At 51.3% G+C, this 14636-nt stretch overlaps 6 protein-coding genes across 6 annotated transcripts; 4 read left to right on the forward strand and 2 right to left on the reverse strand.

Annotated features, from left to right (window-relative positions):
• Positions 1-445: 445 nt before the first annotated feature.
• Positions 446-2921, forward strand: BDV59DRAFT_195160 (thiamine diphosphate-binding protein; the record flags this gene model as incomplete). Its single annotated transcript, XM_073692506.1, has 5 exons — positions 446-494; positions 667-759; positions 815-2181; positions 2237-2513; positions 2863-2921. 5 exons carry the CDS (start codon positions 446-448, stop codon positions 2919-2921), a joined length of 1845 nt encoding a protein of 614 aa, XP_073544989.1.
• A 2317-nt stretch (positions 2922-5238) lies between these two features.
• dot1 (histone methyltransferase DOT1) lies at positions 5239-7288 on the forward strand. The gene is made up of 2 exons (XM_073697460.1): positions 5239-6011; positions 6069-7288. Exons 1-2 carry the CDS (start codon positions 5470-5472, stop codon positions 7030-7032), a joined length of 1506 nt encoding a protein of 501 aa, XP_073544990.1. The 5' UTR covers positions 5239-5469; the 3' UTR covers positions 7033-7288.
• On the reverse strand, positions 7257-8389 carry BDV59DRAFT_98556 (ATG16 family protein). Its single transcript, XM_073697459.1, has 3 exons — positions 8127-8389; positions 7692-8041; positions 7257-7639 (listed from the first exon to the last, which is right to left on the reverse strand). The coding sequence occupies exons 1-3, from the start codon at positions 8209-8211 to the stop codon at positions 7481-7483; spliced, it is 594 nt and encodes a 197-aa protein (XP_073544991.1). The 5' UTR covers positions 8212-8389; the 3' UTR covers positions 7257-7480.
• An 11-nt stretch (positions 8390-8400) lies between these two features.
• On the forward strand, positions 8401-9823 carry rab7 (Rab family GTPase YPT7). The gene is made up of 6 exons (XM_073697461.1): positions 8401-8557; positions 8611-8742; positions 8919-9068; positions 9145-9324; positions 9377-9524; positions 9578-9823. Exons 2-6 carry the CDS (start codon positions 8713-8715, stop codon positions 9685-9687), a joined length of 618 nt encoding a protein of 205 aa, XP_073544992.1. The 5' UTR covers positions 8401-8557; positions 8611-8712; the 3' UTR covers positions 9688-9823.
• On the forward strand, positions 9813-11873 carry BDV59DRAFT_209852 (DMT family transporter; the record flags this gene model as incomplete). Its single annotated transcript, XM_073695469.1, has 5 exons — positions 9813-10443; positions 10509-10874; positions 10990-11062; positions 11125-11534; positions 11592-11873. The coding sequence occupies exons 1-5, from the start codon at positions 10324-10326 to the stop codon at positions 11871-11873; spliced, it is 1251 nt and encodes a 416-aa protein (XP_073544993.1). The 5' UTR covers positions 9813-10323.
• A 505-nt stretch (positions 11874-12378) lies between these two features.
• BDV59DRAFT_195165 (PH domain-containing protein) lies at positions 12379-13798 on the reverse strand (the record flags this gene model as incomplete). The annotated part of the gene is made up of 3 exons (XM_073692507.1): positions 12379-12615; positions 12744-13475; positions 13550-13798. 3 exons carry the CDS (start codon positions 13796-13798, stop codon positions 12379-12381), a joined length of 1218 nt encoding a protein of 405 aa, XP_073544994.1.
• Positions 13799-14636: the final 838 nt, after the last annotated feature.

Below are 14636 nucleotides of genomic sequence, written 5' to 3' on the forward strand. Positions count from 1 at the left end.
TTGACGCCTCAGAGGCGATTCGGTGTCGTTGAGAATCGAAGGTATCATGTACGTTTAGGGCCCAGATATAGCCCTGGATAGGACTATACCGTACCACTAGGAGTGGAGGCGATCTTTGGTAGTGGAACGGTAAAATTTACACTGGCACTTTATGATATCAACGATGATTAGTGGCAGCAAACCGAATATACCCAAAGCGCGACCCACCTTCCTGCATCTCTTGGTCTTTTGGGAGATACACAAGCCTGTACAACTTTCCTGGGTGGAGAGGTTCCACGGTAAGAGAATCAAGAAGAGTCGGTGATAAGAAGAATGACATATTATATTACAATAAATTTTCTGTCTAACGATTATAAAAGATCAAAGTAGCAGCTGCACCCTTGAGAAGCATATCGTTCATGGTAAACGTTGAGGTTTCAAATAACTAAGGATAACATAATTCAAAATGCCAGCTTCGCTGCAGGAAGATAGCACAACTTGCAATGGAAGCTCAGGTATGGGTGTTCGAACTGTCTCCTTTATCTCCTTGATGACATACATTGTTTTCTATCTCTGAATTGTTATTAACTGAGACACACTGTATAGGACCACGCCATGCGAGAATTGCCTTAGCAAAGCCTACTCTTACAGGAAATTGGGGACGACCTCAAGCTGAACCTCCTAAAGCTCCCCACGTTCACCTAACCCATTTCAACTTCGGGAGATATCTGTCTTATAGGATTGAAGAGCTTGGTGTGCAACATTTCTTCACAGTCCCTGGTATCTACCCCACTTCTACTTTCAAGATTCTGCGGTCACTAACAGCAATCCACAGGCGATTCAGCCCTATTCCTTCTGGACACCCTCCTAGAAAATGATAACTTGAAGATGGTGGGGTGTTGCAACGAGCTGAACACTGGATATGCAGCAGATGGGTATGCACGTGCCTCAAGCAACCACATTGCAGTTGCAATCGTGCCATACGTTGTTGGTGGCCTTTCCGTGCTAAATGCCATCGCCGGAGCATACTCCGAACATCTACGCGTGATAGTGATCTCAGGATGCCCTGACTCCCATCTTCTATCAACAGAAAAGCAGCTTCTCCATCACACTCCCAGCAAGGAAAAGAAAGATATAGGCCTCCATGCCTACAGCGAGGTTACTGCGGCAGCGGTCCGGGTGTCTAACATCGAGACGGCATTAAACGTCCTGGATGAAACGCTGCTGACATGCCTCCGGGAGTCGCGGCCAGTATACATCGAGGTGGCGAATGATCTGGTGCACAAGCCATGTCTCGTTCCGGGCCAACTCCCTGCTCCTCTAGTTCTGAAGCAGCCTCCAACACCACCGGCGGATACGGAGGCTGCGACGCGAGCTATCACGGAGAGTTGGAATGCTGCGCAGAGACCAGTGCTTCTAATTGGCCGACTGGCTCATTTGAGCTGCTCGCCGAGGACTATCGCGGCGTTTGCTGAGAAGCTTGGTTGTGCCGTGTTTGTACATCCGGAAGCGAGAATCTTCCCTGAATCACATCCCCAATTTGCTGGATGTTTGTGGCCGACTCTGCTGAATATTGATTCTGAGAAGGTATTCCGCGAGTCTGATCTCTGGGTTAGTGTGGGTGGTCGGTGGTGTGATCTCCACAGCCTAGGATCGATTAATCTGGACAAAGAAGGGAACCGGATGATCGACCTTCAGCACGATAGTGTGCGGCTGCCCAATGGGTTGCACAGTAACGTTAATTTAGAGCTTCTGATCTCTCAGCTTGTTGAGTCGAAGCTCCAGCCAAACGACCAAACAGTTCATGAACTGGCAGCATGCAAGGACGTGACGGAAGTCAACCCTGGAGCAGACCTCATGGCCCCCGAGTCACCGGTGACCTTACGCAGTGTCGTAGATGGCATTCAGAATTTACTGAATGAGAATGACACCTTGATTGCCGATACAGGTGAAACGTGGTTCACGTCTCAGGAAGTAAATCTTCCCTCTGGATGTCACTATCACGCACAGGTGGTTTATGCATCGATTGGCTGGTCATTGCCCGCAAGCCTTGGATGCCAATTAGCCCGTCCTGATGCACGAACGATTGTTATGATTGGTGACGGTGCGTTCCAGATGACAGCTCAAGAGCTGAGTACGATCATTCGCATGAAAGCGAACCCGATCATATTTATATTCAACAACCTTGGATACCGAACAGAGGTCAGTGATGCCGGAGGGGAATACCGTTCTTAAGGATGTTAACAGGCGGCTATAGATCGTGATCAATGACGGGCCTTATAACTATATCGCGAACTGGAACTACTCTGCCCTAGCTCGGATGTTCTCGAACCAGACGCATTGTCCAAATAATAATCCATGGGCGACGGATTACGATATGGTCGACACGGATTCTGCCATTACTTCAATGCAGATACGGACTCTCGGCGACCTTGAAAGCGCTTTAAAGAAAGTCGAAAAGGAAAAGTCAAAACCGGCTCTTTTCGAATGCTGCATCCATCCGGACGACATTAACCTTGGTTTGCAACGCTTGGGTGCGCGATTCAAGACTAAAGAGCCGTCCAATGGATGCCAATCGAGCAATGGGATCCGTGCAGCTTCTGAATCTTCAGTTGTCGCTGTGAGAGAGATGCATCCACCATTTTCCCGGCCTGGGACACCCGGATTGAAAGTAAGACGCAGCGAAAGCCCCAAATGTGTACCAAAAACACGAGTCAGACGGTCTATACACAACCGCCCACATCAAATAGTGAGGTGATGAGCTTGGAAAAGGTATGTGGATTGGAAAGCAACTCGTTGTCTTGCCCGTTAGCAGTCTTATCGAGAATGTAGATTGACTTTGATCGTATAACGTTCGAGAGATGAAGTCTACCTACTCCGTAGTCTGCGGTCACGGTGAATTACTTCTGCCCCCAGAAGGAGCACAACTTTCATCGCTGTAATTCTCACTCTTTGACGACTTCTTGGCTGGAACCAACTAAAGGCATTTCTGCTATTGCACCGGTCCTTCCGTGTTCTGCACTCCACCACTCCCTTTGCCTTACATAATTCCTGACTTCTCGCGTCGCTCCTCGAACTGTTATCTAATAATCCTGTTTGACTGAGTAGGGGAAAGAGATAAAACTAATGTGACTGTGATATGTGGCAGGCGGTTCGCTTTATATACTACGGTTATCAGGAAGGACACTGCAAGATCAGAAAATCCGCGTTATTTGGCACAGAATTCATAGGTCTTCGCTGGTAGCATGGAAGGTTGATGAGCTGATTGTGCGGTCAACGACGTGACAGCGGCATCCTAAAGCCCAACGTGGGTGCTCGAAGATGTTTGGGACAGTGACTAGGCCAAAGCACGTTGATTTCCTAGTCTCGCCTCCTTTGCCTTGGTCAGTTGTGGTGTTGTGACGTATGGAGCTCGGTGACTCGCAGCACACCAGGTGGTCTAGGCATGCTCGGGGGCTTCTTGGCCTAGATCATGGGCTTGTTGCAATTGTGCGGCTTCCGTGGTGATTCGTGTCTGGAGAGTCGCTTGGAGGCAAACCCTGGGCAAGCCGGTCTAACGACTGACCATACCTTTTCTATTTATCCTCGGGGGTGTCATTATCCATGTACAGTGCCACATAGCCTGTACATAATGGGTTGGATAGAGTCCAGTTTGGCATTCATTTGTTTTGCCTGAGACAAAATATCTGCAGTAGCAAGCTCTGTTTCACTATCGACCAGTCTCCCAAGCTTAGACACTGCTGAGCTTACTCCATCACTCCCCAACAATAAAGTCTTCCCGTAAGTGCGCAAACGGCCGCGTCTGATTTCCTTTTGCGCCAAAGCAAATACCTCAAACAAGGCCGTTAAAATCTCAGAAAGCTTCATTCCCATGTTATCTGAGATTTTTCCTGCTGCAGATGAGTGTCTAAGTGTGCTGTGAAGTCCTGTTTTTCGACATTAGTCACATATCGCAGTGATGTTTATAGCAAGATTTGTCTGTCATGGCTTGATCTGCGCGCTCGTACCTTGAGGGTCAACATCAAGTCCATGATTGTATCGTACCTCTCCGAGACACCATGGGCAGCGTTAATGAGACATTGTACTCCAGCAAAAATGACCGAACTTGGTGGGAAAGCCATGGCTGCCCCGCTGGATGCCAAGTCGCTCGCCCTCTCAACAGGCATTAAGGCATACCTGAGCACGCTGTAGAGCTGCTTGTTTTTCTCACGGAAAGCTGAAAACGATTCGTTGTTTTTGCCGATTGTATCGAGTAAGGCATCGACGCTTTTGACCTCGCCTGGGTGGTCGCTTCGTATTGCTGAATTGCCCGGCCCCATAGCAGAGCCATCTGGCTGTCGTTGAACATATTGGTGTCAGCCAATTGTTGTCAGAAATGCGTGGTTACGCATGGAGGGGTTCATTAACCATTCCTCAATCACGTTAAAGCACAATTAGTGCTTTAGTGCGGGGCGTAGCAGGGATCGTCTAACCCCGTCACAGGGAGATGTTCGGTCTCTAGATGGGTGGAGTAAGCGACGTTCGAGCTCTTGCTCGGAATTGGGCGAGGATTTTGCAAAGGTAGTCATACCTCGAGCAAACCACCGATCCGGTTTATGTGAAGTTTCTGACGAAGACCTGGAACAGATATTGAGTCAGCAAAGGCGATTACAGAAAGAGGAAGAACAATACTTTGGCGCTTCATATAGAGTATGTGATGCTCTATTATATCCTTGGAATCACCTTCTGCTTTACTATAGGCTGCTCAACAAAGACGTTCCAATCGATGTCCTGGAGTAGTATACTGGTTTGAGCCATGTTGAATATCGCAGTTGAAAACATTTTAGGAGATGGTTTATAGTAGAACTCCCACTATTGTACGTCTTTCTGTAAGCAAAGAGATATCAAATCATAGACTACGGTCACGAGGCTACATATTGGCCTTCTATGTTTGGTCTACTCATCCGGTGTACGCGGCGAGTACCTGTATATAAAAGCGCCGGGTAACTGTAATTCAGAATTGGCCCTAGGACGAATCTTGGTATAGCCTGCCTAAGATATATGAGGCACCAACACGCAGCGCGGACAGACCACACTGTTGAATCTTAGGTAAAGAGCACATCCATGGTCTTTCTCCGTAGTAGAGTAGGGGATCCAATCCCATGGGACGGGAGGCTGAGTCAGCCCTCCCACGCGACCCGGAGTGGCGGAGGATCTGATCGGGAGTTTTTGTTGGTTCCGCCTCGGCGGCGGCTTTCTTTCGCTGCATCTTCTTCTTCGCCTCGTACTCGTACCACCCTCCTGTCTCCTTTCCCTCCCGCTCGTTCGTCTCGTTCACTATCGGGGGCTTGTCGGGAGCGCATATTCTTTCTCTTGCATCCCTTCACAATATCAGTACATATCCTCCTCCGAGCGCATTATTTCCCCTATCATCACTTGTCCATACAAACTACCCAACGCGTGCTGTGTCCCATTAGACTGCGCCCTCCAACCCCCACCGAACCTCCCCCGATGGGTTTTTTTGACCACCTCCAAAAAGGTGGCGCCTATTCGCTACAACCGAAAAAGCCTCAAATCCGCAAAGTCGTTCAGTCCCGTCCCGCTCCTCCTAAATCGACGTCGCAAGCACCGACTTCCTCGTCCCGAAGATCTCCGACGGAGAAGATCAAAAGCGCACGGGAGTCGATAAGTAGGTCCGTCTCGAGGGAACCGGATCATTCTGCGGCGAAACGACGTTTGGGTACGCCGTCCCAAAGCCGAAAGCGTCAAACTCCGGAACTACGACTATCGAGCGATGACGATGACAGCGACACGGACACCTCGTTTGAAGTGCGAAAACGTGCCAGGACAGAGGACAGTGCGGAGCCCGATTTGGCAAGACGAGTGCGCTCACTGAAGGCGTTTTCGGAGGAAGAGGCCAAGCCGCTGCCTATGGTGCATGCTGCGAATATTACCTCTGTTCAGAAGGCGGGGAGTTTCAAGCCGGCATTCGGGGAGGAGGGTCAGTCACCTGATATTCTCCTGCAGTACCCCAGCAATTCGCCGAGAGAAAGGTATGGAATGATGCAATGCTCGGTTCAAAAGATGTTCTCCTGACAGTCTTTACCCAGATACAATCTTGTCGTTCCTCGGGACAAGGACGATTTCCGACCCCTCGACGACATCTTCCAGGTCATTGACATCGTTTCTCAGCATTACGTGCCCGACGAGGAGGCCGATATCTTCAACAATGAGACAACCGGAATAAAGCGAAAACTTCGGCGAGCACTGGCGCATTCCTCCGAGGCAGACTTTCGCCAGGGTGTCGAGGACTACAACAATGCCATCGAACGGTTGCGACGTGATGGGATTATTGCAAGGAAGCTGGACTCGACCCATCGTCTGTCGCTACCTCTTGTGGAGCGGATCCTGACTCAGATATACTCCCGTACCGTCTCCCCTCGGGTCGAGTCTCTCCGCCAGTACGAAAATGGATCGGACAATGTATATGGAGAACTCCTTCCACGCTTCATAAGCACAATCTTCAAGGAAACAAAACTGAAGTCAGACATGGTTTTTGTTGACCTTGGCTCAGGTGTGGGCAATGTTGTTCTGCAGGCGGCTCTGGAAATCGGCTGTGAGAGTTGGGGCTGCGAAATGATGCAGAACGCATGTGAGCTTGCCGAACTTCAACAGGCTGAGTTCAAGGCCCGATGCCGGCTCTGGGGAATCGCCCCTGGTAAGACTCAGCTAGTGAGGGGCGATTTCTTGAAAGAGCAGAGCGTCATCGACGTCCTCAAACGCGCCGACGTTGTCCTGATCAACAACCAGGCGTTCACCCCACAGCTCAACACCGAGTTGGTCAACCACTTTTTGGATATGAAAGAGGGCTGCCAAATTGTCTCCCTAAAATCATTCGTCCCGGCTGGTCACAAAATCCAGTCACGGAATCTCAACTCTCCTATCAACCTTCTGAAGGTCAAGCAAAGAAACTATTGGTCCAATAGTGTGAGTTGGACCGATGTTGGCGGCACATATTTCATCGCCACCAAAGACAGCTCGAGGCTGAAAGCATTTGCGGAGAGTCTAGGGTGAGCTAGTGCGCCTGAAACTATCCCAAGGGCTTCAGTGGATGAGTACACATCTTGAGCAGTCTGGCCGTGCATATCTTCTAGACTAGTATATATCGCATTCTTTGATGCATACCAGAAGTGCATCCCGACGCCATCCTATGACTCGAGGCACGACACCACTTTTTTGTACAAACTTTCCTCATCGACCTGTTACGATCCTCCGGGATGTCTGTGCTTACGCTATCCTCGGTGTTTCCTCAACAATCCTTTGATCCTCACGTTTAATTGATACACCATGCGAAACAATGCTTTGGTAAGGCCCGCGTTTGATTCGACCGCGCTGTAAATAAAATGGGTATCTTATACATAGTATGCATAGTGGGCTAGAACGTATCACTTGGCAGGATGCTGTCTTCCGTTGTAAAAAGCGTTGATATCAGTAGCGGCCAAATGATGCATGCACGTGAACTTCATGAGAATTTGGATGCGTTATTCATAGCTTCTGCTTCCTCGCCCATTCTAGCCATCCAGCGATCAACAAGCTCTTGATTTTCTCGCTGGTACTTGTTGGATCTCTCTTCTGCCATATTGAGCTGAAGATGTAAAGAGGCAATTTCGTCTTGGAAATCCTGCACACCGTCCAGTTAGGGAGATGAGATGCGACCGAGAGATACAACTTACGTCCAGCAATTTCGCTTTCCTTCTGAGTTCTTCCTCCAAGTCCTTCAGGCGCATTTGCAGATGCGTTATTTCAGACTGCAGTACTTTTATACGCCGCTGATCCTGGGTGCCTCTCTTGTGTAGTTTTTCCAACTCCGCGTTCGCCCGCGAGAGCTGTTCCTGGAGCTCTGATCGGGATCGCTGAGCCTCCGACAGGTCTGCACGAGTTGCGGTTAAGGCCTCCTGTAGCGACTGGCTTGTTGTTCCAGCAGATTGCTTTTTGGTCCCTGATGCTGAAGGGGTAGCAGGAGGTGAGTGAGGAGCCACCGTTTGGGTCTGGGTTGGTGCGGTCCGGTCGGCGAGCCGAGTATCTATAGCAGACGGGCGATTAGTCGGATTGGTGTCCTGATTTCAGGTCTCTGCCTGAAAATCCAGAGAGCAATGTCTGGGCCATACAGGCGTCATAGAGTGCAATGTTAGCTTTCTCTCGCCGATCTCTAGCCGCCAACGCGGCGGAGTACTCCTCCCTCCAGTGGGCCATCTAATTAACTGAGGATCACGGGTTTCGCGCTGTTTTAGACGGGGCACGAAGGCATTGTGGCGCAGATGTCAATACGATTCAGAGACAAGTATGCGTGAGTCGGAGGAACCGGCAACGAGGACATGCACAACCCCTCGCCACAATCAAGGAGGGAGTCGTAAGGAGAAGTAGAGCGTGCTGATGGGTGATGGTGACTTGAAGATGATCTCATCTGGTGGTGGACCTCAGGCACACCGCCTGGTTGACCGCCTCCCCTCCCTGTTGCGGCGGCGCATGCATCATCGAAACCAGCCGTCTCCGCTAGCTCCTCACCATCCAACCTGATCCAACTTCTCCTCTTGCCTAGGTACTTTCCCCTTATCCCATATTCTGCTTTGTCTACTAACACGACCCTTGGAGGTACTGAGTTACTCGCTATATGGTATCTCGATTATAACCCTCTCCCTCCTGCCTACCAGACTCTCGCCCGCGCCTCACATCTCGCCTTATCTCTCCACAGCCATGTCGTCACGGAAGAAGGTCCTGTTGAAGGTAGAGTCTCCCACCACAGCACTTTTTGCCCCGTGAGCCGCCTTTGTCATTATCATGTCCCGAATATGTCTCTATAGAAGCAGCTGGAACGGATCACCCGCTCCGTATTTGTGGGCACGGTCCCAGAGACTTAGTTAAAATCGTCTGTTCTCTTGCTAACGGGGTTGCATCTAAAGGTGATCATTCTGGGCGATAGTGGTGTCGGTAAAACGAGCTTGATGAACCAATATGTCAACAAGAAATTCAGTGCCAGCTACAAGGCGACCATCGGCGCCGACTTCCTCACAAAAGAAGTCCTGGTTGATGACCGTCTGGTGACGATGCAGGCAGGTACCCCCGGATGTGCATGGACAGTCTTAAGCCAAGATACAGCGCGCCGCAGAAACTAACTCTGAGTCGCAGATCTGGGATACGGCTGGCCAAGAACGCTTCCAGTCCCTGGGAGTCGCATTCTACCGCGGAGCCGACTGCTGTGTTCTAGTATACGATGTGAACAACTCGAAGAGTTTCGAGGCCCTGGATAGCTGGCGTGACGAGTTCCTCATCCAGGCAAGCCCGAGGGATCCAGAGAGCTTTCCCTTCGTATGTCGCCTTACACTCCATATGCGTCATCTCCGATACTGACGGTATCCAGGTTGTGATTGGGAACAAGATTGATGTCGAAGAAAACAAGCGCATGATTTCTTCGAAGCGAGCTATGACGTTTTGCCAATCGAAAGGCAACATTCCTTACTTCGAGACCAGCGCCAAGGAAGCAGTGAACGTCGAACAGGCCTTCGAAGGTAAGACCATTTTACTACCGTTACTTTTGTGTCTATCAGCTGACAAAGTCAAGTCATCGCTCGGAGTGCTTTGGCTCAGGAAGAAGCCGAGGAATATAGCGGTGAATTCAGCGATCCCATCAACATCCACCTAGACAGCGATCGCGACGGATGTGCCTGTTGATACCCTAGTGAAAGCCCCGTCTTTCCAATGATTTGCATCTTCGTGCCTTGATTTGCTCAGGTTTCTGCTTTTTGCTGTAGACTCTTAGTCCCCGTGAGCTGAGATTTGGAGGACGGTCTTATGGCGTTGTCCCATGAATCTTTGGAATTCCGCATGTATCAAATGCTTAATATCTTATCGCCCTGTGGGTTTCGGATCGCGTGGGATTATCATATCCCATAGCCATCGGAGACCCTTTTAATTGAATATAGCGCGTATTTCCTTTTGAGGAGTCAGGAATGATATGTCATTTCCTTGATGAATCCGATGCAGCGGGAATTAATTGCGTGTCCACGACGGCGGATCTCGTGATGCTTGGCGGGCGACAGAGTAGGAACGCTTATCGCGGAGGAACTCCCGATGCGGTGCGACAACTCCCTCTTCTTCTCTCCCTTGCTTCCATGCACCACCTGTCCCATGATACTTCGTCTCCCTCATCACCTGCGGTAGTCGGCTGTCTCGCCTTTCTCCCACCTGTGCTACATGCTCATCGGGCGTCATTAACACGGTCCTGAACCCTCCAGGGTAACCCAACCCTGAGCAATTGTTGGCATGTGTACAACCGATCGACCCAACTGTTAAACAAGTTTCGCTCCAATGGACGACGCTCCCAAGTCCACCGACTCAATGCCGGGCGGTGTCGCAAGGCGCACGCTCGGAATCTGTCTGCTTTTGATTGTGGTGGTACTGTGGACTGCTTCGAACTTTCTGGCCAGTGTAGGTATCTGACAGGCCCACGACTGAGGATCCCAATCAAACCGCTAACGGTTCATTCGTTGCAGACGATCTTTGCCGACGATACCTACTCCAAGCCGTTCTTCGTGACCTACATCAACACCTCGTTATTTATCCTTCCTCTCTTCACGATAGTCTTGGGTCGTGTCTGGAGACTGTGGCGGGCGAACAGACTCTCTCACGTCCGCACCCTCGGTGACTTGTTGCGACATCTCGACGCTGACGACTCGAGCGCTGAGACACGAAGCATCTTACGCCATAGCGCGGATGGCCGGGATAGCTACGACGGGCCTGTCGACCCTGAAACATGGAATGCTGGCCGTGTGCGTTCGGCACTAAATAGCACGGCCGATACATCCAAGCTGGGCCTGAGGGCCACGGCAAAGTTGAGTTTCGAGTTCTGTCTATTATGGGTAAGCCTATGGTCCCACCAGGAAAATCATATGACGAGCGCTAACCCGGTTATAGTTTTCTGTAGGTGATAGTCAGGGACATCATTGGGCATCCCGCTAATCTCTTCATAACCAGGCGAACTACTTCGCAATGGCTTGCCTACAGTTCACAACCGTGGGGAGCACCACCATCCTGACCTCGACCAGCGGTAAGAAATCAGACACCATCCCATCACACATGAACCCAGACAACTAACGCATATCACGGCAGGGGTTTGGACCCTTATCTTCGGCGCAGCCATCGGCGTTGAGAAATTCACCGTCCGCAAGCTCGCAGGCGTGATTGCTTCGCTCACCGGAATGATCCTCATCTCCCGTGTAGACCTCTCTGGACCGGAGCCGGGATCTGGCGACAACGGCAGCCCGTTCCCGAACAAATCAGCCGGCGAGATCGCGCTCGGAGACGCGATGGCCGGCTTCAGCGCAGTCCTGTACGGCGTGTACACGATCGTCCTGAAGAAGCAAGTGGGCGATGAATCCCGGGTGAACATGCAGCTGTTCTTCGGGCTCGTCGGCCTCTTCAACGTCTTTCTTCTCTGGCCTGGCTTCTTCATCCTCCACTGGCTTGGGGTTGAGCCGTTTGCGCTGCCGGATACATCCAGAGTCTGGACCATCATTTGGGTGGGTTCCCCTTCGTCGCGCCTGATGCGGATGCGTTTGGCTAATCTCCATCGCCAGGTCAACTCCTTCTCGTCCTTCTTTTCCGACATCTGCTGGGCCTACGCCATGCTGCTCACCACCCCGCTTGTCGTGACGGTCGGGCTCAGTCTGACTATTCCGCTGTCACTGGTTGGCCAGATTGTCTTGCAGGGCCAATATGCAAGCGCCTTGTATTGGGTTGGAGCCACCATCGTGTTCCTGTCATTCTTGGTCGTCAACCATGAGAGCCAGAAGACCGAGGCGGAGGAAGCCTCCGCGGGGCGATATGGTGCTGTGCCGGGGGATGATACAGAGCGATAGAAAGTTTTGGTTTAGCTTAGCACATTGCTACTTCATGTATATATATGCATTATTCTGACATCCAGGCATCCTTTCTTTTACGGATTTCGTTGATTATAAACAGTGTAGATAACTACCCAAGTATACGAATTATTCACATTTGGGTGAAAGATACATGTTAACACATTATGTAAGAAAGCGCCGTAGGGGCCGTGAGAAGAGAATAAAAGTACATTCCACTCCGTGGCCGCCGAGAAAACCAGTGCCAGTCAATATTCAAACATCGATTAGGAGATAAGGCAAACCAGCAGAGGGAGGCCGGAATCAGAGTCAGGTTTAAAATGAGATGAAAAATATAGGGAAGTAAAGTAAAAGGCTATATCATCAAGGCCAAGGGTATGTAAGTAATGACAATGAAGGAAACAACAGAGGAATTAGAATAGAATTAATAAAGATAATACAGATTAAGTGCAAGCGACGAAGAACGTCCGCTAGAGGGATCAGGCTATCATGGTTCACGAGATACTCATGCCGCAGCTGCTGCACCAGGCGCAGGCTCTGTTTCCATTTTCTTGCGGGCGACAAGGATGCTCTTCAGGGACCCTAGCCATTTGGCGAGGGATTCCTCGTCTGTCGTACAGAAGCGATATGACTTCTCCTCGGCGATGACCTGAAGGCAGAAGAGTTTGGACCGGGACATGGGGTCGACTTCAGCCGCGTCGATCACCTGGGACATGGGAATGATCTTGATTGCAGAGTATTCCTATTGGATTGGAAATGGTCAGTGAACTGGCTCTTCCACGCCAGGCAGCAGGAATAACGGCGGGAGAACAACGGGAACCCGCGCTAATCACAGAAAGTGGGGGCCTGGTGCTCTAAAGACGGGCGTACCTGTTCATCCTTATAGAAGCCAAGGCTTTTCGGACGCAAAACTACCCACAGCCGTTTCCATTGGCGCACCCCACCCTTGATCCGAAGACACTGCAGGTAACCATTACAGACAACTCGCTCTGGATCTCGCAGAACGCCAGGTTCATTGCTGCGGGCGGTTTCGCGCGAGGGTGGAGACTGCGCGCTGGCTCCGGCAGAGAGTTGATGGATCGAAGTCTTTGATCTTAGAGGAATACTGGTATTACTTCCGGGTCCGTCGGACCATTCCGAGTACGAGGTGATATCGTGTCCCGAATAGTCCTGATGGATGGCGAGGCGCCGCGGGGACAGCGCCATCCCGTACTCCGGCGAACTCGGCCTCCCCAGCGGCTCAATATCCGAATGGTCGGTGGTGTCATCGATGCGTGGCCGGTCGGGGACCGCGGTGTTGCCCTTCTTCGACATAGCGAGTAACGCTTCCTCATCTTCGTCTACGCGGGTCTCGAGGCAGATCCGCTGGACCCAGTCCTCTGCATCCTTCTGCGACGAGGCTTGAAAACGGTAGTTCTTTGATGGGGAGAAGATCCCGAAAACGTGCTGTCGACTGGACCGGGGAGACCTGACTGCGGCGACCGCCGTGACCTCGGATAGGGTGATGGACGCTCGGAGTCTGGTGGCTTCTTCGTCTTTATACACGGAGAGGAGGTTCGGTCGGAGGACGAGATATGCGGGCTTCCAGGAGGCTCGGAAGGCCTGGAGTGGAATGAAAGGATCAGCAGGGGAAAACTTGGCAGACAGGGTCGGCGCTTTCTCTTTGGACAACTGACATGTTTGTGTTTCACGCGACGATGCACCTTCCCGGTCTTCAAGACTCGATCGAACTCAAAGCTTCCGTTCTCGTTGACAGGCGAGAAGGTATCCAAGTTGACGTGGCCATTGCGATAAGCTGCGGTCGGGGGAGTAGGGTGTAGAACAGACGAGTGTTGGACGGTCCCATCGGGGAGTTGGATCGCGGGAGTTTTGGCATGCTGCCCCTCGGATGTTGACAGACACGAGCTTGGCCCGGGGGGATCCATCGCGGTGGACATGGCAGAGCTTTCCGAGCTGTCGATTAGAGATCAGGTGGGAGGAAAATTGCAGTAGGGAGGCGAGTGCGCGTGCGCGACGCTATCCGGAGAGTCCACGCTGCACCACCCAGGAAAATGAGGTCTATAGAGATCTGGACGGACGGCGCATGTACAGCGAAGGCGGGGGGGTGTTAACCTCCATAAATAGGAACGGAAGCCTGGCGTAGCGCACGAGGGAGGTGGAAGCAGGCAGCAAGGTCGAGGGCTGAGGGAGGCGGTTGTAGAGGCTGTGTCGCAAGGAGTATGGGAGAGGAGAGACCGGAACCGGGGGAGGCGGAAGAGAGAAATCAGGAGGAAGTACCAGCACCAGTTGGTTAAGCTAATAGCCCAAACAGAACCCCCTTTTAGGAAGCCCTCCTCTGTTTTTGTCAGTGTCGTCGAGGATGACAGGAGAAGAATGACCGTCTTGGGTCGATTAATTATGGTTGAACGGGACTAACGCCGCCATGGAACGTTTCAGGAAGATCCTCATGTCACTCACTCTTGGACTATGCTAGTCCGGAGGAGCATTCTTAAATAATTTATGAATCCCAATAAATCCAGGCTATGGCTTCAGGATATATAGGTATTGGTTCAACTCGTCATAGGATGTTATAGAACATGACCATCCAATATCCTCCCAGACTACCCAACCCCGGGGCATCTGATCAGTCCTTGGTCATTTACTCGTACTCCCCCTGCGTACGTCTCGGACATTATCTGTATGCATGATGGACCTACAGACTGGTCGTCCTGGGAGCCACGTACTGCACCAACCCTAGTTGGATGAACGACCTACCCCGTACTC

This window comes from Aspergillus ambiguus, assembly GCF_047715705.1.
Source record: "Aspergillus ambiguus strain CBS 117.58 unplaced genomic scaffold BDV59scaffold_34, whole genome shotgun sequence".
Taxonomy (NCBI): Eukaryota; Fungi; Ascomycota; class Eurotiomycetes; order Eurotiales; family Aspergillaceae; genus Aspergillus; species Aspergillus ambiguus.